The sequence below is a fragment of the Mobula birostris genome, chromosome 7 (genome assembly GCF_030028105.1).
Source record: "Mobula birostris isolate sMobBir1 chromosome 7, sMobBir1.hap1, whole genome shotgun sequence".
Taxonomy (NCBI): domain Eukaryota; kingdom Metazoa; phylum Chordata; class Chondrichthyes; order Myliobatiformes; family Myliobatidae; genus Mobula; species Mobula birostris.
In genome coordinates, this window is record NC_092376.1 from 37,625,826 (window position 1) to 37,649,426 (window position 23,601).

Here is a 23,601-nt window from a genome sequence, read left to right on the forward strand (position 1 = left end):
GTGCATTGCTATTCAGCCTTCTACAAAGTCATAGGATCAAAGTACATTCTAGTACCTCTCCAGAAACCACCTCCCAGGAATGCCTGTTTGTAATCTGGGAGAGTGTCCTGGTCTCCCTTGCATTTTGAAAAGTTCCTGCAGAAAGCATGTCCTACACTAGCCTGTCCAGGTCCCTGTTATCTCTTAGCTACAGTTTTCCAATGCACTTCCAATAATGCATCATCCGTTCATTTAGTAGCAATAGTTCTCTGCAGCTAGAAAGATGTTTCTTTGACTATTGTAAGAGCTGGCTGCCAAGGTCACAACTGCTGGGTTGACCAGAATCAGGTTTATTATCACTGGCTTGTGCTATGAAACTTGTTAACTTAGCAGCAGCAGTTCAATGCAATGCATAATATAGAAGGAGGGAAAAAAATTAAATAATAAGTAAATCAATTACAGTATACATATGTTGAACAGATTAAAAATCATGCAAAAACAGAAATAGTATGTATTTTAAAAAGTGAGGTAGTGTTCACTAGTTCAATGTCCATTTAGGAATCGGATGGCAGAGGGGAAGAAGCTGTTCCTGAATCGCTGAGTGTGTGCCTTCAGGCTTCTGTACCTCCTATCTGATGGTAACAGTGAGAAAAGGGCATATCCTGGGTGCTGGAGGTCCTTAATAATGGACGCTGCCTTTCTGAGACACCGCTCCCTGAAGATGACCTGGGTACTTTGTAGACTAGTACCCAAGATGGAGCCAACTAAATTTACAACCCTTTGCAGCTTCTTTCGGTCCTGTGCAGTAGCACCCTCCCCCCCCCCCCACCCCCCATGCCAGACAGTGATGCAGCCTGTCAGAATGCTCTCCACGGTACATCTATAGATGTTTTTGAGTATATTTGTTGACATACCAAATCTCTTCAAACTCCTAATGAAGTATAGTCGTTGTCTTGCCTTCTTTATAACTGCATCAATATGTTGGGTCATCAGACATCTTGACACCCAGGAACTTGAAACTGCTCACTCTCTCCACTTCTGATCCCTCTATGAGGATTGGTATGCGTTCCTTTGTCTTACCCTTCCTGAAGTCCACAATCAGCCCTTTCGTCTTACTGACGTTGAGTGCAAGGTTGTTGCAGTGACACCACTCCACTGATTGGTATTCCTTGCTCCTGTGCACCCTCTGGTCACCATCTGAGTTTCTACCAACAATGGTTGTATCATCAGCAAATTTATAGATGGTATTTGAGCTATGCCTAGCCACACAGTCATGAATATAGAGAGAGTAGATTAGAGCAGTGGGTAAAGCACACACCCCTGAGGTGCACCAGTATTGATCGCTGACAGCTACAAGAAAATGCAACACCCTGACAGGGATGTTTTGCTGAAACCATCAATGTCAGTTTCATTGTGATGTTACACAGGAAAACTGTCAACACTGTTCAGTGAGTTTCTCAAACTTATTCCCAACTGTGTTTCAACACCAAAAAAACACTGAACTGTTTCCAGGACCTGTAACACCGTTTTCTTCCTTTTCAGATATTGCCAGCAATTCTTGTACAGCAAATTTTTCTAATGTTACTTCCTCAGAAATGTTTTTTTTTGTTAATGATGGATCACTTGGAGCTGAACAAAAATATAATTTCAGGCTACTTGTATCAGATAGGAATTTGCAGAAACTAGGAAATTATTGTACTGGGGAATCCTATACCGTAAAAGAACTAGATGAGATTGTCAGATGAGTTTAAGGAAGTTTCCTTCATCGATATGTAGAAGTCCCAACGAGAGAACTCGCAACATTGGACCTGCAATTTGGAAACAAGACAGGGCAGGTGACAGAAGTTTGTGTAGGGGAACACTTTGCATCTAGTGACCATAATGCCATTATGTTCAAAGTAGATATGCAAAAAGAGAGGCCTGGTCTGCAGGTTGAGATTCTAAATTGGAGTAAGGCCAACTTTAATGGTATCAGAAATGATCTGTTAAGTGAGGGTTGGGACATGCTGTTTTCTGGCAAAGGTGTGCTTGGTAAGTGGGAGGCCTTCAAAAGTGAAATTTTGAGAGTACAAAGCTTGTATGTGCCTGTCAGAATAAAAGGTAAAGAGAGCAAGTGCAGTGAACCTTGGGTTTTCAAGAGGTATTGAGGACCTGGGTAAGAGAAAAAGAAAGTACATAGCAGACATAGGCAGGTGGGAGCAAATGAGGTGCATATGGAGGATAAGAAATCTGGAGGGCTAAAAGAAGGCAAGATTGAGAGGATAATTCACAGAGGTATACAAAATCAGGTGTATAACTAGGGTTAATGCAAGCAGGCTTTTTCCACTGAGGTTGGGTGGGACTACAACCCGAGGTCATGAGTTAAGAGCGAAAGGTGAGAAGTGTAACGGGAACATGAAGGGAAAGGTCATGAGAGTGTGGAATGAGCTGCCGAAACAAGTGGTACATGTGAGCTGGATTTCAACGTTTAAGAGTGGTTTGGATAGGTACATGGATGGTAGGATCATGTAGGGCTATGGTCCCAGTGCAGATCAATGGGAGCAGGCAGTTTAAATGATTTCAGCAGGGACTAAATGAGCCGAAAGGCCTGCTTCTGTGCTGTACTTCTCTATGACTCTGTATTTAATTGCATAATGGTGCTGACGCTTTGCAATAGTTCAAGTAAGCTAAAAATGTTCTGTTGATGATTTCTGTTTGTACTTAGTGTCTGAGGCTTCTCACTTGTATGTCCAACAATATGTAGCCAGCATTGGATTCCAGTTGCCCTTTCTCTACGACTGCAATGTCCTGGTGAAACCCTTCACCGTGCTTATTGCTGACAATGCCAAGATTTGCAAGGAAGAAGTCTAAATGGGAGTGCAGAAAATGAATCTTTAATGACATGTTGGACTTCATGGTATGGTCCCAGTAGAAGTTCTTCAATTTGTCTGTCATTAATGACCTGCTTGATTTGTGGACCAACAAAATCCCTTCCTTAATCCTGGCATCAGTTATTCCGGGAAACATCTGTCTCAAATACCAATCCTTGATGGAAATTTTTGTGCCTGGTGACAGCAGATTCCATCTTTTGAAGTTTGAACCCTGTAATTCTACTTTTGCCTTTGACAAACCTAGGTCTCTAACCAGGTCATTTAAATAAGATTAAGTTATCAGATGAGGCTCACTCGACATAAAAGAGTTCAAAATCTGTATAAGTGTGTCATTTTCCATTCCTGACTCATGCATCATGGTATATTTGTCTGCCTCCCGTAGACACCATCTCTGTGGTGACTTTCATACTGGAGGACTATCATCATGTGGCACAAATCTCATAGCTGAAGGGAGATTGGGATATTCAATGGATTTCTTGTCTTCAGCAGAGAAACCAGACATACTGGTCAGACAGAAGTAGTAGTTTGTCACATGATCCTTCTGCTCTTGCCATATCATTGGGACAGCAAATGACATTGACTTCCGAGTATGTCTGAGCCAGGCTCTAAGATCAACAGCGCATGTTGCACAGCAATTGTGAGGAGCCCAGGCTTTGCCATGGTTGCTAATTTTACATCCATAGTAGAGCTTATGGGATTTCTTAATAAGAGGAATAACGCTGCATCTGTGAGATTTAAGTGTATACTCGCCACAAATGTAACAGGAAGTATTGCAGCTGATGCTGCATTGGCGAGACATTTTGCTGTCACAAATACTCCTGAAAATGCAATTAACCTTATTATAATGAGTACACACAATATGCTATGTGCATAGAGTGTGCATATCAACATGATCTCAAACTGGTATATAGTCGGTCCTCCTTATCCGCGAGTTCCGCATGCACGAATTCAACCAACCGCAAATCAAGAAAACCCGGAAGTGCTCTTCCAGCACTTGTTATTCGAACATGTACTAACTTTTTTTCTTGGCATTATTCCCTAAACAATGCAGTATAACAACTATTTTACATAGCATTTACATTGTATTAAGTATTATAAGTAATCTAGAGATGATTTAAAGTATACGGGAGGACGTATGTAGGTTATCATGGATCAGGATCGAAAAAAAACTGAAGTTCTCTTACTAAGCAAATCGGAGCAGGTACATCCGGTATAATTTAGCGTCAGTTAGTCAAACGTTTGTCTTAGTATACAGTATATATTTTACCTTTCTACGCATATAAACTACTTAAGAAACGTATGTTTCAGCGCCGGGCTCGGGAACGGAAGTGCGATCCAGTGACAGACCGCTCCCGAGCGCGCTCTCCATCTGTGCCGGGTTGATGTGAAGGATCAAAAACCCAAAACCCCAGAACCCAATAATTAAACCACTGCGTTGCTGCGTAATAATTGTAGCTTTAATCGGGCAGGGCCTTTCTCACTTTATCCTTTAAAATTGTTCTGATCATTGACCGACTGTAGCCTAACACTTTTCCAATGACCAGTGGCTTTTCACCTCTTTCCGATTGTTTATTATTTCCACTTTATTTCCAATCGTGATCGTGATTATTTTCATGAACAGAAACACTGCAGATTCAGAGCTCCGCCGCCGGGTCCTAATGCCCACCGCACTGAGACAGGTTAAATAAGGTCCGGGGTTCCGCTGGGTCCTAAGGTCCTCCGCATTGAGACAGGTTGAATAAGGGACTTGAGCATCTGCGTTTTTTGGTACCCGCGAGGGGTCCCGGAACCAATCCCTCGCGGATAAGGAGGGCCGACTGTACATGTAAATGCAGTGCATAGAGCGGTGTGTGCATGACACTTTTATAGCCTTTCTAAGACCTGCACTGCCATGCAGCATCTGCCCTACCTAAGCATTCCTAAGTTTGCCTAGGCAAGATAGAAAACTTCTCAGCTTGTATTGTAGACAACATTTTAATCTGACTTGAATAGTGAAATAACAAATACTGGTTATTTTAAAAAATACAATGCATAATAGAGAAATTCATAATATGGAAATTCATGGTGATGTTCATGATCAGCAGCCCAAAATTCTTAAGCTACATCCAAAAGTATTCAGGGAACCAAATCTTTGTGGTCCAGTGTTATGAATAATAATGTTATTTTCCACACAGTTACTTTTGTCCTGATCTCTGAACCGTGTCATAATTGCTACTCCTCAGTATATCAAATGGTAGAGTTTTTGCCAGACGGTCTATGATCAAGAGAGAATGGGTCTGGTCCACACCCCCATCCGTAATATTTTTCCAGTAAATTGCCAGATTAGTCCTTGCTTTCGTTCTTGTCCTTTGGTGACATTTTGGATTCACAGATGCAGCAGTCAACCGGTACTTCATCCAAGAAACTTATCATGAGCCTAAATTGCACTATTGGATGGAGACATTCCAAAGAATCCTGTTCCTGTAGTTGTATCCATATTCATGAGCTTTCAGGACTGGTTCAAATGGATAATAATGCATGTAAGATGATGGAATAGACTCTGGCAACAGGAACCTTCTGTCAATGTTGAGTGGGTGAGGAAAGCAAGCTTTGTCAAACAAATCCTATTTGTTTCAAATAATTATCATAAGAACAGATGCCACTAAATAAGTGTTTTTTTTGTGTAAGCATCATCCAGCAAGAAAGTCATTTCAGGAGTAAGGCTGGTACCATGGTGCACCTAACAGGTAATGCTTCTCAGTGCTACCAACCCAGATTCAGTCCTGACCTCCGGTGCTATCTGTGTGGAGTTTTCACAGTCACCCTGTGATTGTGTGGGTTTCCTTTGCTTGTTCTGGTTTCCTCCTGTTTACACAATATGGACAGTATTTTAAACGTGTGATAAATGTAGGATGAGTGGAAATAACTGGTTGATGGCCAGTGCATACTTGATAGGCCAAAGCATCTATCTCTGTACTGTATCTCTCACTGCAGCTCCTGACCGATCAGGTCGAGGAACTGGAGGAACTAAAGATCATCTGGTAAGCTGAGAGCTTCACAGATGAGACTTTTACTGACGTGGTCAAACCCAAGGTACAGGCTTCAGGCAGATGGGTGACAACCAGGAGAAGTAAGAGGAGTAGGCATTCAGTGCAGGGTACTCTTGTGAGCATTGCCCCCCCCCCCCCCCCCACTAACAGGTATATCTCTTTGGAGACTATTGGGAGGTATGTTCTATCGGGCTGGCATCAGCAGTTGGGTCTCTGGCAATGTAACTGGCTGTGAGTCTCAGGGAAAGGGTACAGTACAGATAACAGGGATAGTAGATTTGGTAGTGAGGGGACAGCCAGGAGATTCTGTTGCCACAGAAGAGACACCAGGCCTCCCAGCTTCAAAGGAAAGGGTGAACACCAGAGGTCGCTCTAAAAATTGGTACAAATGACATTGGTATGGACAATAACAATAGATAATCAACAGGGAGTTGATTAAGAAATTGGAATATTGTGTCCATAGCAGAATCATGGCAAGAGCAGGGTAGAACTGGCAGCTGAATTTTCTGGGATACTGATGCTTTAGGCAAATCAGAGGATCTGTCAAAACTAGATGGGGTGTCGCCCTCTTGCTGAGGGAGGATATTGCAGTGCTTGGAGAGGATATTATTGAGGATACAGTACACAAGGCCATTTGGGTAGAAATTGGAAGTAAGAGGAAGGTCGCCTTATTGACAGCCCCCCACCCACCTCGCCAATAGTCAGCAGGAATTTAAGAAGTAAATGTGTCAACAAATTGCCTGTAGTGTGAATAGTAGGATAATGCTATTGGGACATTTTAATTTTCCCAGTATTGACTGGACCACCCAGAGTGCAAAGAGCCCGGAGAGGATGGAATGGTGCATCCAAGACAGTTACCTCAAGCACTACATATAAGAATCCACTCAGGAGGGAGCAATACTGGACCTTCTCCTAGGGAATCAGGTGGGCCAAGTGGGTGAAGTGGCAGTTGGGGAATACTTTGGGTCCAGTGACCACAATTCTATTAATTTTAAAATAGTCATGGAAAAAGATAGAACAGGTCCAGAGGTTGAAGTCCTGAACTGGAGCAGGGCCAACTTTGAGGACTTTAGGGAGGACCTAGTTAGAATTGACCTACTTAAAGGCAAAGGAATTGTTGTCAAGTGGGAAGCATTTAAAAGGGCCCAAGGCAGCATGCTCCGGTTAGCGTGAAGTAGACATACCAAGTTCAGGGTACTCTGGCTGACGAGAGATATTGAGGATCTTGTAAGGGGGAAAAAAAGAAGGAAGCATACATTGTGTTTAGGCAGCTGCATATGAATGAATTCTTTGACTATAAAATGCTTCATATCCAGTCTTAAGAGAGGAATCAGTTGGACAGAATGAGGGTATGAGATGGATTTGGCAGGCAAGGCTGAAGATAATCCCAAGAGGTTCTTTGTTGTACTAATAGGTAAATGGTGATTAGGTAGAGACTAAATCCTCCTAAAGGTGGTCAGTGGAATAATAGCATCTTCATCGGACTTCAAGGCAAGTGGATCCGGATTTGAATTTGGCTGGCTCCTTGCACGCTTTCCATCCATGCCGGGTTGTATGTTGAACCAGCAATTCAGCCTCATAAAAACAGACAAAGATGCTAAAGAAATGGCAAGGTTACTGCCTGTTGTGCCACAAAATGCAGAAAGGAACAACAACAGGACCACTATCAGGACCACCTAATTGCAGAGCTGCAAGTGATGGTTGAAATTTTTAATGACTATTTCTCCTTTGTGTTTGCTAAGGAGAATATCATGGACGGGATGGAATATAAGTGAGGGTAATAAGTAGAGAGTACTTGGATCATCACATCGAGGTACTTTCAGCCTTGAAGCACGTTAAGGTGGGCAAATCCCAAAGGTCTGACTAATAAATTATGGGGGCCCTTGTAGAGATATTTGCTTTTTTGTTTGCCACTGGTGAAGTTCCAGAAGACTAGAGTGACTAACGTTGTTCCATTGTTCAAAGGGGTAGCAAGGGCCTGCCAGTAACGCTAACTTCAATTGCAGGGAATTCTGAGGGGCAAGTAATTCCATCCAGTAACATCCCTATGTCTCAAAGCTTGATCAGGAATAACCAGCATGGTTTTGTGTGTGAGAAGTAACACTAACAAGTCTTTCTGAGTTTTTTGAAGCGGTAACTAAGAGGATAGATGAAGACAACAGTGCACGTTATGGATTTAAGTAAGGCCTTTGACAAGGTCCTGCATGGCAGGCTGACCAAGTTAGCTCGAGTGAGTTTCAAGGAGAACTAGCAAGATGGATTCAGAATTGTCTTGATTGGAAGCAGAGGGTGAGAGCTGAAGGTCAGTTTTCTGACTGGAGGCCTGTGACTAGTGGGGTTCACCAGGGTTCAGTGAGGAGACTTCTGTAATTCATTATTTATGTCAGTAATTTGGACGTGAATACACATGGCATGATTAGCTAATTTGCTGATGATACTAAATTAGGGAGTCTTGTTGATAGTGAAGCAGATTACAATGGACTGCAAAGAGATCTTGTTCCCTGGAGCATTGCAGTATGAGGGAGTGAGCTCATATCAAATTATGAGGGGTATGTATAAGGTGGAAGGTCATAGTCTTTTCCCCAGGGTTGAGGAGTCCAAAACTAGAGGACACAGATATAAGATAAAAGGAGAGAGATTTAAAAGAAACCCGAGATGTAACTTCTTTACAGAGAAGGAATGAGGGGCTAGAGGAAGTAGGTGAGGCGGGTACAATTGCAGCATTTTAAGATGTATTTGGATAGGTACGTGAAGGGAAGGTGCTTGGAGGGTTATCATCCAAATGGGGACACCATGGTAGTAGAGTGTCTAGTGCAATGGTATTGCAGCTCGGGGCAGCACAATTCGGAGTTCAGAACCAGCAAACCCTGTAAGGGGTTTGTACATCCTCTCCCTGGAATCTTTCCACAGTCCAAAGACGTACCGGTTAATTGCTTATTGCAAATTGTGCCGTGATTAGGCTAGGGTTAAACCAGGGTTGCTGGCACTGCAGCTCAGAGGGTTGGAAGGACCATTTCTGCACTGTATTTCTAAATAAAAATAAAAATCAATGGGACCAGTGTGAGCAAGCTGTGATCAGCATGGACCAGTTGGGCCAATGGGCCTATTTCTGTGCTATATCATTCTGACTCCAGTAATCGATTTTATTTGCACAGTTTCCTTTTGAATTTTGTATTTCCCTTTGAATTGTTTTGAAGATGCGATTAAAATTTCAAAATTGAGTAGGAGGCCTCAAGAAGACTTAAATGTCCACCAGTGTAATTCTAGAGTGTTTAGTGGATTTTCAAAATCCTGTAAGATTTTGAGTGACTACACTTCAAGAACGTATCAGATTTTCTTACTTGAAAGAGACTATATTCTCTAGTAGCTCTGTTTTCCATTTTGATTCAAAAAATCAATCAGATGCTTAAAAGTATATAATGCATCTCTGTTTCTGGTCCTTGCTGCTGCGGTTTATAAATTATTAATTCCAACCCATTAGACTTCAGTCAGCTAGTTAAAACAAATTCCTGGAAGTGCTCTCATACGTGAGGCAAAATACTGCAGATGCTGAGAATCTAAGACCAAAGCAAAAGTGCAGGGATTTTCAGCAGGTCAGGTGGACAGAGTTAACATTTCAAGGTGTGCCCGTTCTCAGAGATATGTCATGGATAACTGGGTTGGAAGGAGGAAAAGGCAAGAGAAGAGTGGTAGGAAAATTAAAAGCATCATTTATAATTGCACGGAAAAGAATTCCAGAAAAAGCTGGTCAGGTGGAGTAGGAAAAAGCTGAATCAATACCAGGGATAAAGACCATCCCCACCATCAGAACATCTTTGCATCGTAGAGACACTGTACCCTCCCTCATCATAGTATGTACCGGAGGAGAGAAAATGAGAGCATTGGCTGACATCAGAAATTGCACAAGTGGCTAATGATTTCTTTAACCCTTTGCAACATGATGTGGTGATTACATTTTAATTTTCTTATTGCATCTCCATTTGTCTCACATTATCATCACTTCTATCACTGTATCTTACCCTGTTCTGCTCTTAACCACTTGGAGAGTCCTGTGGTTTGCACTAGGATTTACAGAATCGGATCCCATAAATCTGATTTATGATCTGACAAAATATTTTGGGGGCAACAAGACTGGTGGCAGGAGGCAACTCAATGACAAGCTCTGAATGAAAGTTATAGGTGTGTCAGTGTAGCAGCATTTCAGAGTCCCTCTAGTAGATCTTTGTCTATTAATGAACTATCAATTCAACCATCTAAATTACATCCACAATAGATAGTTTAATCATACTTAATAGAACCTAGAATAGTACACACATACAGGGCCTTTGGCCCACAATGTTGTGCCGACCCTCAAACCCTGCCTCCCATATAACCCACCCCCACCTTAAATTCCTCCATATACCTGTCTAGTAGTCTCTTAAACTTCATGAGTGTATCTGCCTCCACCACTGACTCAGGCAGTGCATTCCACGCACCAACCACTCTCTGAGTAAAAAACCTTCCTCTAATATCCCCCTTGAACTTTCCACCCCTTACCTTAAAGCCATGTCCTCTTGTATTGAGCAGTGGTGCCCTGGGGAAGAGGTGCTGGCTATCCACACTATCTATTCCTCTTAATATCTTGTACACCTCTATCATGTCTCCTCTCATCCTCCTTCTCTCCAAAGAGTAAAGCCCTAGCTCCCTTAATCTCTGATCATAATGTTGATGTATATATCTTTAAAAGATGCAATCCAATGACATTTTGTTTTTCTTCTTGAATACAATCACTTTTAGTTTTTTTAAAGCTGCCCAAACAATTAAAAGGGGTCAAATATTCCGACCTCTCTTACATTGACTAAGTTCTGAAATTATTTTTTTATCAATACTTGGGTACCAGCGGCTGCTTGTGCCAACAAAGATTAAGAGGCCTGGAAATTAGATCACATTTTTGATTGTGTATTCCTGAAATAAACTTTGGATTGAGTAAAACCACAATTCCCAGATGATTTGCATCTCTTCAACATGAAATAAAACAAATTTCCGGAAGTGATCTGCGGATTGATTCCTGCATTTTCAGGTTTTGTTTCAGATTTCCCTCGTCTGTAGTTTTGATTATTACTTAACAGCATGAATTTTATTTTCATGTCTGATGTATTTTCAGTGTCAGACGATCAAAGGGAGAAGTTGCACTCCATTCAGTGCTCCTATTGTAATGTTGATGATTCAGTTAAGCCACATTGTGTTGGGAGTGACTATCACTGGGCATTGGGTCCCAATTTGTGTCACAAACAAGAGAAAATCTGCAGACGCTGGAAATCAAAGTAATACACATAAATGCTGCAGGTGCTCAGCAGGCCAGCAACATCTATGGGAAATGGTAAACAGTCAACAGAGACCCTTCACTAAGTCCTGAAGAAGGGTCTCGGCCGTAAAGTTGATTGTTTATTGTTTTATTGCCTGGCCTGCTGCATTCCTCCAGCCTTTTGTGTGTATTATGCCAGTACTTTGACATGCTGTCAATCCTTTGAACTGCAGAGCAAACCTACTCCTCCAATGTTTCCATCTCCTCCTTCACCATTCCACCCCAGATGCCTGTATTTATTCCCTCACCTTCCACAGTTCCTCTGAATTTGATTACTGACCCAAATGAATGCCTGTGAGATATGAGAAATATTTAAAAATTATAGCATGAAACAACTCTGAAACTTGTTAAATAATTTTTAGCATTTTAAAATTTAAAAAATGACCAAAATGTTTAACATTAATTAAAAGCATTAAATGAAACAAAGAATTAAAACAATGAAACTGTTTTCCCTTTCTTTCTCATAGCTCTGCAGTCCCATTGAAATCAGTGAACTTGCTGTCTCTTCTTGAGATTTACAGTGGTTCTAGTAAGTTTGTGGACCCTGTAGAATTTTCTCTATTTCTGCATAAATATGACCTAAAATGTGATCAGGTTTTCATGCAAGTCCTAAAACTAGATAAAGTGAACCCAATTAAATAAATAATACAAAAAGTTATACTTGATTTATTTATTGAGAGATATAATCCAATATTACATGTATTTGTTGAAAAAGTATGTGAACCTCTGGGGTAATGCCTTTTACAAAAGTTATTTGAAGTCAGATGTTCGAATCAATGAGATGAGATTGGAGGTGTGGGTGTAGAGGTGCCCTGCCCTATAAAAAAAGACACAAAGTCAGGTTACTAACAGAGCCTGCTCTTCTCAAGGAAGATCTATTTATATGCACCATGCCAATCTAAACAACTTCCAGAAGGTGTTAGAAGAAGAATTGTAGAGAAGCATAAAGCTGGAAAAGGCTACAAAAGCATTTCTAAAGACCTGAGTGTTCATCAGTCCACAGCAAGAGAAATGTCTACAAATGGAGGAAACTCAGTTCTGTCGCTACTCTGACTGCTCTCCAAAAAAAAACATTGCTGCACGTCTCAAGTTTGCAAAAGACCACCTGGATGTTCTACAGTGCTTCTGGGGTAATGTTCTGTGGACAGATGAGACAAAAGTTGAACTTTTTGTCAGAAGTGCATACTGCTATGTTTGGAGGAAAAAGGGCACTGAACACCAACACCAAATCCTCATTCCCAACTGTGAAGCATAGTGGAAGGAGCATCATATCAGAATCAGGGTAATCATCACTCACATATGTCATGAAATTTGTTTGTTTTTGCAGCAGAAGTACAGTGCAATACATAAAATCACCACTGTACATTGTTCTTTTGCTTTGCTAACATTGAAATCATACAAGTCAACTTGCCTTCTGCAGATCCACCCTAAAGGTTTAAACTGACATTAACCCAAGCACAGTGCATTCTTATCTTAAGCAAATGTAGACTATTTGCATATTATAAATCTTCTGACACCACATTTGTTTTTCCTTTCTGTACCTTGTGGCACATTGGGTGGCAAACTTGCCATTCCTTTAGCATTTTTGTCTGATTTCTTTTTTCTGAGGCTCAGTGCTCAACCCAGCACAGGTGAGAAGTGTCCAAGGAGCTGGCCAGATTCAAATCTGGAACCACTTGCCTCACAGTCCAGTGCGGATGCCACTACACTACCAGCTGGCTGACACTATATTCTTTTCTATATTATCTTGAGTTCATTGTTTCACTAATTATCTTAATACTGTGATGGTGTAGAGATTATTACCAATACTGTTGAGAAGTGTGACAAAGGAAACTACTGCTGTCAATACAGATGTTACGTTAATTTAAATGTAGGAGGAGAACTTTTGTCTCTGAATACCAGATCTGGGGGTCACACGATGATTAAAGAACATTGATTAAATAAACTAAAACTTACTTGCAAACAGTTGCAAAAATTATTTTATATAATAAAGACAGTTTATGGTGGCCTCTGGTCCAGATGCAGTCTGATGGGACTAGGCATAATAATAGTTTGGCATGGACTAGATGTGGCAACGGACCTGTTTCTGTGTTGTAGTACTCCATGACCACATGCTAGAATTTCTCCTTGGGTAGGAGCTACTTACATTCACAAATCAAGTTATGCACTAAGTTACACTTGTGTATTCCCTTGTCTTCCAATAACACACTGGAAAATTATATTCAAGTGCCTTTAAGTGCCATGTAAGCTAAATTCTGCATAAACATCAAACTGTGTTAATGGAGGCCTGAAAAATAAACTGAGAACACTGGAAATTAACAGCAGGTTATCATATTGTAAAAAGAGCAGGTTATTGCTTGGCTGCAAATGCTTCTCTTCACAGAATCACAGTGATTACAGCAAAGAAGACAGCCGTTTGCCTCACCTATTCCATACCAGTTCTGTCATGCGAGTCCTATCCCCTAATCTTTCCTCAGTCTTGTCAAACCATGTTGAACCTGCTGAGTATTTCTGATATTTTGTTAGCTTTATGTAAAAATCATGCAATTTAACAGCCAAGATACTATTTTTTAAAAGTATAATTCTCGCAATACAGCTCAGAAAAATAATCAATTTTCTGGTTTATTGTAGATTCCCAGTTTCCAATTGACATTGCTCCTGTGAAGAAAGATCATGATTTTCTTGACAAAGATTTCATAGAACCGCTTTGTAGGTAAGGAATAAAAAACAGATGTCCATTTATTCAATATAATTAAGATGAGAGTGCTTCAATTTGAATCAAATACCAATTATGTGCTCATTATTTCAGATGTTATTATGCCAATACACATAATTTTCTGGAAAGCTAGTCAGACTGAAATCTCTTTCCACAAAATCATAGTGTGGATGTACTATTTCTTAATTTCTTGAACTTCTGGTTATTGCCCACTCCTCCACCATTTCCCATTCCCTCTTCCTTCTCTCCATCACCTTCTTATGCCTGCCATCACCTCCCTCTGGTGCTCCTCCACCTTTTCCTTCTTCTGTCCTCTATTAAATTCCCCCTTTTTCAGCCCTGTAACCAACTTCCCAGCTCTTTACATCACATCTCCCGGTTTCACCTATCACCTTGTGTTTCTTCCTCCCCTCCCCCACCTTCTAACTCCTCATCTTTTTTTTCTCCAGTCCTGATGAAGGGTCTCAGCCTGAAATGTCATTTAGACTCTTCTCCATAGACGCTGCTTGGCTTGCTGAGTTCCTCCAGCATTTTTGTGTGTTGCTCGTTATTAATATGCTGTGTTTATCTTTTAAGGGAGTATAATTAGTTGATGCACAAGTGCAGCGAGCAGCAATGCAAGTGGATGGAAGTCTGATTTTTTTTCCCCCAGCAGTGTTTTTGTGTCTACATTAAGAACTCAGATAACAAAGATTTGACTGTTTGCTAGGCTCGACAGATTACATTTTGAGCACAAGTCCATATACACCAAATGGTTCAATCAATTTCTGTAATTATATAAAAAGAACCCTGAAGGGCAGATTAGTAATTATCCTCAGAAAAGATAAGGGCACTGTAATTAACATCATTCATGCCCTCTGTGAGAAGACTTGTATTAGATCTTTATTTGTCATGGTGGTATGAGTCACTCTGGCTCACATAGGTCAGGCTCTGACATTCCCCACCCCCCGTTATGTTGCAGATACTGAACTTTCTATCCCAGAGAAATATAAGATAATAATTAACTCTCAAATCACTATGTTCCTGCACTTGATTTCAAACATTGAATCTAGGGTAATTGCTTTAACAGCTGCTGTTGACATGACAACTAGGATGCATAATACATTCAGCTTTATCAGCATCATCTTGTGAATAGAAGAAATGTTTCGAGGTGATTATTGATGCTAAGACTCTACCCATTCTGGCTTCTCTAATTCATATACAGCAAATCCCAAGAGACAAAAGGGGACACTGTATACTTAAAGTATTAATCTGAAAATCCAAATTAATGTGAATTGAACTACCACTCTAGCCTTTTATCTTTGTTACAGATTTTGCTTTTCAAAGAGCCCAGAAACTCAAGTGAGGCTTATTGTCAGATGAGGAGGAGATCAATAGCTATAACTTGACAGGGACACAATTCATTGTCCATGTGTTTTTATTGATTTGAGTGTACAAAAATTGGCTGTTGCAACACAACCAAAACTAATATTATTGCAATTTAACTGACCATCACCAATATAATCAAGCAAGATGATCTTCCTCCTCTTTGACCACAACTACTATGCCCTTGAGTAATATGCAGAAATTTTTTTTACTGTTTCACGCTAGAGCATGCTTTCCAGCCAGGGTTATAAATACCTAATTCCGTCATTACACTTTGCACTCATGAATGAGCTCTGATAATTAGCAAAAGAAATTTGTTTTGTCAGTCTGTAGGTCTAAAGTGAATCAACATTTGCTGATTAAAAATGCTAGTTTGCCAAGCATTGCTGTAAATATCTAAATTTGTTGCTGATACAGGAATTTGAGAGCTTAGATAATTTGGTTTTCCTTTTAAGGACTGCGGCAGAAATTTGACAGTGTAGTGAGAAAACCATCATGCTATTAAATCAAACAATGTAAAGTTGATGTCATTAACAAGAATTAAGAGAGCACCAACAATGTAAAATAAAATAAAGCCTTCATGGGATTTTGAGGAAGTAGAGGAAGTACAGGAGGATTTAGACAGATTAGGAGAATGGGCAAAGAAATGGCAGATGGAATGCAGGGTCGGGAAGTGTACGGTCTTGCATTTTGGTAGAAGAAATGAAAGGGTTGACTATTTTCGAAATGAAGAGAAAATACAAAAAAGTGACATGCAAGGGGACTTAGGTGTCCTTATGCAGGATTCCCTAAAGGCTAATTTGCAAGTTAAGTCTGTGGTATGGAAGAAAAATGAAATGGCAGCATTCATTTCAAGAGGATGAGAATATAAAAGCAAGGATGAGACTTTATAAAGCACTGGTGAGGTGTCACTTGGAGTATTGTGAGCAGTTTTGGGCCTCTTGTCTTTGAAAGGATGTGCTGAAACTAGAGAGGGTTCAAAGGAGGTTCATGAAAATGATTGCAAATTTGAATGGCTTGTGGTATGAAGAATATTTGATGGCTCTGGGCCTGTATTCGCTGGAATTCATAGGTTTCAATGAGATCACCCCTCATTCCTATGGAATGGTGAAAGGTCCTGATAGAGTTGATGCGGAGAGGATGTTTCCTATGGTGGAAGAGTCTAAGACCAGAGGACACAGCCTCAGAATAGAATGGAGATGAAGAATTTCTTTAGCCAGAGAGTGGTGAATCTGTGGTATTGTTTGCCACAGGCCGCTATAGAGGCTAAGTCTTTATGTATATTTAAGGCAGAGGTTGCTTGATTGATCAGGGCATGAAAAGATATGGGAAGGCAGGAGACTGGCTCAGAATAAAATTGGATCAGCCAAGATGAAATGGCAGAGCAGACTAGATGGGCCAAATGGCCTTATTCTACTCCTACATCTTATGGTCTTATTATTCTTATAATATGGATGGCAAGTCAAGTGCATGCACTAAGAGATTGGCGAACTGCTTGATCAAAGACTTGAGTTTTAGAGGAGCTTAAAGGAGGAGGTAGCATATGTGAGTTGAGTATCAGGCAATGGATCTCAAAGCAACTGGCAACATGGCTAAAGAGAAGGAAGAAACTGATGCTGAAGCAATTGTATTTTGTAAAAGAGGGTTGTTGAGATGAATGATTTTACAGAGATGGGAAAAGGAATATTAACACAGGACAATCATTTGAAATTGGAAGCATTAGTCAGCTGAAAGTCTTATTTAGGGATGATTTGCTAGTGAATGAGCAAGTCTTGGATGTGGATGGTGTGAAATTATGAGCTGCTCTGTGAAAGGGGGAAGGTACAAGGATGATTGGTGCTCTGAGGATAATAGGGGAGCTCCAGTGTGTTTGAAGTATAATGTGGGCATTAAACTGCATCATATTGTACTTGAAGTGAAGTGGAAAATACAACTTGTAAGGTTATTTTGCCAAAAGCACAGGGACAAAAATGAAAATTAGTTCTATTAGAGTCAGGAATTGATGGCTGTATTGTGTCAGTATTTTCCCGCCCTCTGAACAGATAGATAACATCCTGTGGAAGTAATTTTCAGCTTAATCGCTTCAATCGCTTGGCCATGTGATTGCATGTCCGTTGTGAAGGAAATGGGTAGATCATGTTAACAGTTCAGCAATCCAACTGCTGGAAGATGATGTGAGAACACAATGTAGAATCCGGAGTAAGCTGTATTTTGAAGAATACTAGGATGTTTTTCCATGTATCATGGCCAATATCTTCCTCTGAATTAATTTTTTATAAAGAATCTAGCCATAATCAAGACTTTAGTGCAAATTGGCTGCTGCCTTTTCTACATTAAATCAGGAAAAACATTTCATATTTGTTTTCTTGGATGCTTGAACTTTGCATGTCCTTTGGTGTTAAAGTTTGCTTTCCTCTCATTGAAAGAAGAAGTTGCTTCTGTTCTTCAGCACTGGTAAATTCTATTGACTTGGTTGTGAATTTTGATTTTATATTTATGACTGATAGAACAAAAACACAATTAGTAGTCATGAGCAATGCAGTTCTTTGGAACATCTTAAAAGGGCAAAATACACAATGTAAATTGTATTCATTGAACTTGGAACTCGGGATCAGGCCCTTCAGTCCACAGTATCTGTGCTGAATATGACACTAAATTAACCTAAATCTCTTCTGCACACACGTGATTCATATTGTTCCATTCACTACATATTCTTATCTAAAAACCTCTTAAACAACACTATTATAGACAATAGACAATAAGTGCAGGAGTAGGCCATTCAGCCCTTCGAGCCAGCACCGCCATTCACTGTGATCATGGCTGATCATCCACAATCAGTATCCAGTTCCTGCCTTATCTCCATAACCTTTGATTCCGCTATCTTTAAGAGCTCTATCCATCTCTTTCTTGAAAGCATCCAGAGACTTGGCCTCCATAGCCTTCTGGGGCAGAGCATTCCATATATCCACCACTCTCTGGGTGAAAAAGTTTTTTCCTCAACTCCATTCTAAATGGCCTACCCTTTATTCTTAAACTGTGGCCTCGGGTTCTGGACTCACCCATCAGCGGGAACATGCTTCCTGCCTCCAGCGTGTCCAATCCCTTAATAATCTTATATGTTTCAATAAGATCCCCTCTCAGCCTTCTAAATTCCAGAGTACACAAGCCCAGTCACTCCAATCTTTCAACGTATGACAGTCCCGCCATCCTGGGAATTAACCTTGTGAACCTACGCTGCACTCCCTCAATAGCAAGAATGTCCTTCCTCAAATTTGGAGACCAAAGTTGCACACAGTACTCCAGGTGTGGTCTCATCAGGGCCCTGCACAGCTGCAGAAGGACCTCTTTGCTCCTATACTCAATTCCCCTTGTTATGAAGGCCAGCATGCCATTAGCTTTCTTCACTGCCTGCTGTACTTGCATGCTTGCTTTCAGGGACTGATGTACAAGAACACCTAGATCTCATTGTACTTCCCCTTTTCCTAACTTGACTCCATTTAGATAATAATCTGCCTTCCTGTTCTTACCAGCAAAGTGGATAACCTCACATTTATCCACATTAAACTGCATCTGCCATGCATCTGCCCACTCACCCAGCCTGTCCAAGTCACCCTGCATTCTCATAACATCCTCCTCACATTTCACACTGCCACCCAGCTTTGTGTCATCGGCAAATTTGCTAATGTTACTTTTAATTCCCTCATCTAAATCATTAATATATATTGTAAACAGCTGCGGTCCCAGCACTGATCCCTGTGGTACCCCACTGGTCACCGCCTGCCATTCTGAAAGGGACCCATTAATCGCTACTCTTTGTTTTCTGTCAGCCAGCCAATTTTCAATCCATGTCAGTACTCTGCCCCCAATACCATGTGCCCTAATTTTGCCCACTAATCTCCTATGTGGGACTTTATCAAAGGTTTTCTGAAAGTCCAGGTACACTACATCCACTGGCTCTCCCTTGTCCATTTTCATAGTTACATCCTCAAAAAAATTCCAGAAGATTAGTCAGCACGATTTCCCTTTCGTAAATCCATGCTGACTCGGACCGATCCTGTTACTGCTATCCAGATGTGTCGTAATTTCATCTTTTACAATTGACTCCAGCATCTTTCCCACCACCGACGTCAGGCTAACCAGTCTATAATTCCCTGTTTTCTCTCTTCCTCCCTTGAAGAGAGGGACAACATTAGCCACCCTCCAATCCACAGGAACTGATCCTGAATCTATAGAACATTGGAAAATGACACCAATGTGTCCACGATTTCTAAAGCCGCCCCCTTAAGTACCCTGGGATGCAGACCATCAGGTCCTGGGGACTTAACAGCCTTCAGACCCAACAGTCTATCCAACACCATTTCCTGCCTAGTATAAATTTCCTTCAGTTCATCCATTACCCTAGGTCCTTTGGCCACTATTATATCTGTTGTATCTGCATCCAACATTACTCTGGGCAGTCCATACTAAGCAACTATCACCTTGTAATTTTTTAAAAATCTTGTCCTGTGCATCTCCTCTAAGCTTTCCCTTTCTCATCTTAAATACATATCCATTAGTTTTTGACATTTCTACCCTTGAATGAAGATTCTGACTATCAATCTTATCTATGCCTCTCATCATTTTATGAACTTCTATTAAAAGAATGCAAGCCACCTTTGTATAACCTCTCCTACCGCATGCCCTCTAATCTAAGCAATATCCTGTTCAGCTTGTTCTGTACCCTTTTTGGAGTTTAAAAAAAAGCAGCATCCAAAAATTGAATGACACTCTTGTGGCACAGATCAACCATGAGGATGGTGAGGATAAGGAAGCCTGTGAATGAAGAAGCTCTGTGTTATAGGCCTGCTTACCCTGCTGCTCCACTGACTTTATTAAAATGGCAGCACACACAAAATGCTGGAGGAACACAGCAGGCCAGGCAGCTTCTACGGAAAAGAGTAAACAGTCGCCATTTCGTGGCAAGATTCTTCATCACGACATGACACCTTGATCTTTGACTCCTAAAATTTTCATGAAAATGTTGAATTTGTACCTTAATTGCTTATTAAACTTGCTACAAAAGCTATCTAATAATTAATAAATTCGATATCTTAAATAATTGCCAGTCTCTTCTCCCACCTAGAAAGTAAATAATTCCATCTGGGGTTTCAATCACCAAGTTATTTTTTTTTAATTAAACCTCTTTCTCCATTCTCTATTTTTGTTACTCTCAATCTTTCCTTTCTTCTCTCCATGTTTTATGTATCAAATTTGTCCTTCAATATGCAATCCTTGTCCTTGCTCTTTTTTTCAGTCTTTCACATTGGTTATCAGAACACGTTGTTCTTTTCATTGTTCACCTAGGTCTTTGATGACATGTTGATTTTATAGTGATGTTATTGTCTCTCATTTTCTGAAACTAATGTTTTCAATCCTGTACATTTGGCTAATGATGCATCTGGCAAGATATTGACAGAAACATAATTTGCCCACCTGATTCTTAAAAAGGGGTTTGAAATTTGATTCTTATGCCAGCAAGGAGTCTTCAAGGTGGTAGAGAAAAGAGCCATGTAAACATTTAAGTACTTGCTTGATTCCAGTAGCAAAGTATTTAATTGTTCCTTGTTAATCTTTCTGGCTGCTCTGCTACACAGCTGCTTTCCTTGGGTATTATATCTCCTCAACTTGATATATCCAGAAATGGCTTAATTTGTGCAGTTCTGAATGGTGATGATCCCAGTAAGACCATGGTGGTTTGATGACTGGACTATGTCGCCAGCATTGTTAACAGCAATCCTACATTCACCAGTGATGAATTGAGCTAGGAGCCTTGGTAGCCTGATTTTACTCATGTGGTTTGACCTGAATTTGCACTTCTGGTACAGTGTAAGAACTGTGCTTACTATTTTAGTCAGCCTGGACTTGATATTTCATTGAGGCATTACAGTTTATTGCTTAAACAATAAAAAAGCCAGACAGCACCCACAAAGCCAGACAGCACCCATTAAAATCAAATTTGTGCAAAATATTTTTGTTGTCTATTTTCAGGATTACTTTCAATATTTTATACTCAGTATAATAATATTGGTATAAAACAGAAAATGCTTGAAATATAGAGCATTTTTGATAAGTGTATTAATATTTATTTAGTAACTGTCAGCATCTTTGAACAGTTGTCTATCTTATCCTGATTCTTAAAAATATCCTCTTTCAATTTGGCTGTAGTGGTGCAAGTTAACAGTCAGAAATTTGTAGTTCTTAGTTTGTGATCACTGTGATCCAAAGTTACATAGTGAAATATGCAGTGAATTGTCAATATTCAGGTTACAGGTTTAAAGCTCAACAAACAGGAGCTACTTACAGTACTGCTTTTCTTTACTAGCCTAGAATATTAAACCAATTGTGCCACAGCACCAATGATTGTTTATCAGCAGTGCTGGTTATTAACAGTGTTGATGAGGAATTGTATGGAATAAGCTGGATATCGCGAGTCTCTGTGAGACTGAAGGTGTTCACTATTATTTATCTGTAAGTAGAAAGGAATGTCTAGTGACCATAGGCACATGGTTGAAGTGCAAAAATCAGGAATTTGTTGACAAGGATGCCTAATTTTCCCACAGGTTGCACAGGAATTTCATCTTGTCATTAAAATATATGGAATGACATTAAGTAGCAGGGTTTCCAGCTATGTACACACAAAACTCATAGGAAAATGAGCCATCTATCTCTGTCCATCCCAAAGCTGGAATGGTGAATAGACTCATTTCTTGACTGCCAGCCTCTCTACCACTAAAACTTTAAGCAGTGTGGAATCTCATTCTTCCAAATTATTGGAGATTTTAATCATGCATGTCTCTAATTTTCCCTTCTATTTCTCTTAAACCAACTTTTCACACTCTCTCTCCTTACACTGAATTAGAGCAGGGGTTCCCAACCGGTTTATGCCATGAACCCCTACCATTAACTGAGGAGTCTGTGGACCACAAGTTGAGAGCCTCTGAATTAGAGAAACAGAACTGCAGATACTGGAATTTGGAGTATCATACAATTTGCCGAAGGAACTCAAGTGGATCGAGCAGTATCTGTGGGTGGTGGGGGGGGGGGGGGGGGGAGAAATCATTGAAATGCGCAAGACACAAAGCATTGACTGTTCTTTCCTGTCCTCCTGCAGATATTGCTTGACCTGCCAAGTTCCTCCAGCAGGTTGGTCGTTAATGTTGAATCAAATCTTGCTGGCATTTCATAGTGCAGACTCTGTATACAATTCAGTTAACAGTTCCTTATTCTGATTGTTTGGGAAGATACACAGTTCACTGCCTGTTCACACAGGTCCCAGAAGTGTTAACTAGCCTTCACAAGGGCAAATGAAAATGACACGTACATCCAGTAGATATGTTTTGTGATTAGTATACTTAGCCTGTGAGACTGCTTTCAGGATGTGTTATTGATTTCAACTATAAAATACTTTCGGAGAGACAAGAACATGAAGTTTCTGAGGTGTAGTGCTAAATGGGTTAATCTCACAACATTGAGAAGGAAACCAGCCAAAGACCTGCAGTGGTTGCAAGAGTATACAGAGAGAAATACGTGAAGTGTCTTGAGAAAGAGGACATCCTGTATAAACTACACTGAAGCAGCATGCATAAGAAGGCACACACTGTCGTCAGCGATGTGATCATTTATCTCTGCAATTAGCTAGACCCCAGAAGCATTTCAGGCGGAGCACTGCCTGTTCCTGTCAAAGTTATCCACAGTTAAATCTCTGGTTTCTTCTAAAATTTCCCTGATGTTACTAAACTTTCCATGACAAGCGCTGATGTGACATTCTTGCATTTTAAAGAAAACTAGATTAGCATTGAAATTATGTCTTCCAGTATGTTGGGATATCTTCAGCAACTTTATTGAGAACTTAATCACTGTGTTGTAATGCCAATAAACACAGCAGTTTATTTGTAATCAGGAAGATCCCACAGATGAGATAAATGATCAGGTCACTTTTTTTTTATAATTGCAGGGTAAAATATTAGACACAACAAAATGAAGAACTCCTATATTTAATCTGTGAAACTGCAAGTACTTTGTGCCTACCTGAAAAAGTACTTGTAGCATCAGAGATTAAAAGTTCAAGATCTGATCTGAAAGACAGCATCCGGTAGAGTGTCCCACAGGAGTGTCGGTCCAAAATACAGCCTCAAGTCACTGGGGTAGGGCTTGAATTTGCAGCTCTCTACCTCTGAGTGTTTACTGAGCCACACCTGATTCTAATCTGCCTGTAGAGATGGATTGCAGGAGGAACCTACTTGCTTTTTCTAATAGGGT

At 40.4% G+C, this 23,601-nt stretch overlaps 1 protein-coding gene across 5 annotated transcripts in view; it reads left to right on the top strand.

The window, feature by feature from the left end:
* stard13b (StAR related lipid transfer domain containing 13b) overlaps nucleotides 1-23,601 on the top strand; it is a 412,204-nt gene that overhangs the window by 345,644 nt on the left and 42,959 nt on the right. For all 5 annotated transcript variants that reach the window (XM_072262914.1, XM_072262910.1, XM_072262912.1 and 2 more), the window contains one exon: nucleotides 13,854-13,935. In XM_072262914.1, coding sequence (XP_072119015.1) covers nucleotides 13,854-13,935 — 82 coding nt within the window. The remainder of the gene's footprint in view (nucleotides 1-13,853; nucleotides 13,936-23,601) is intronic.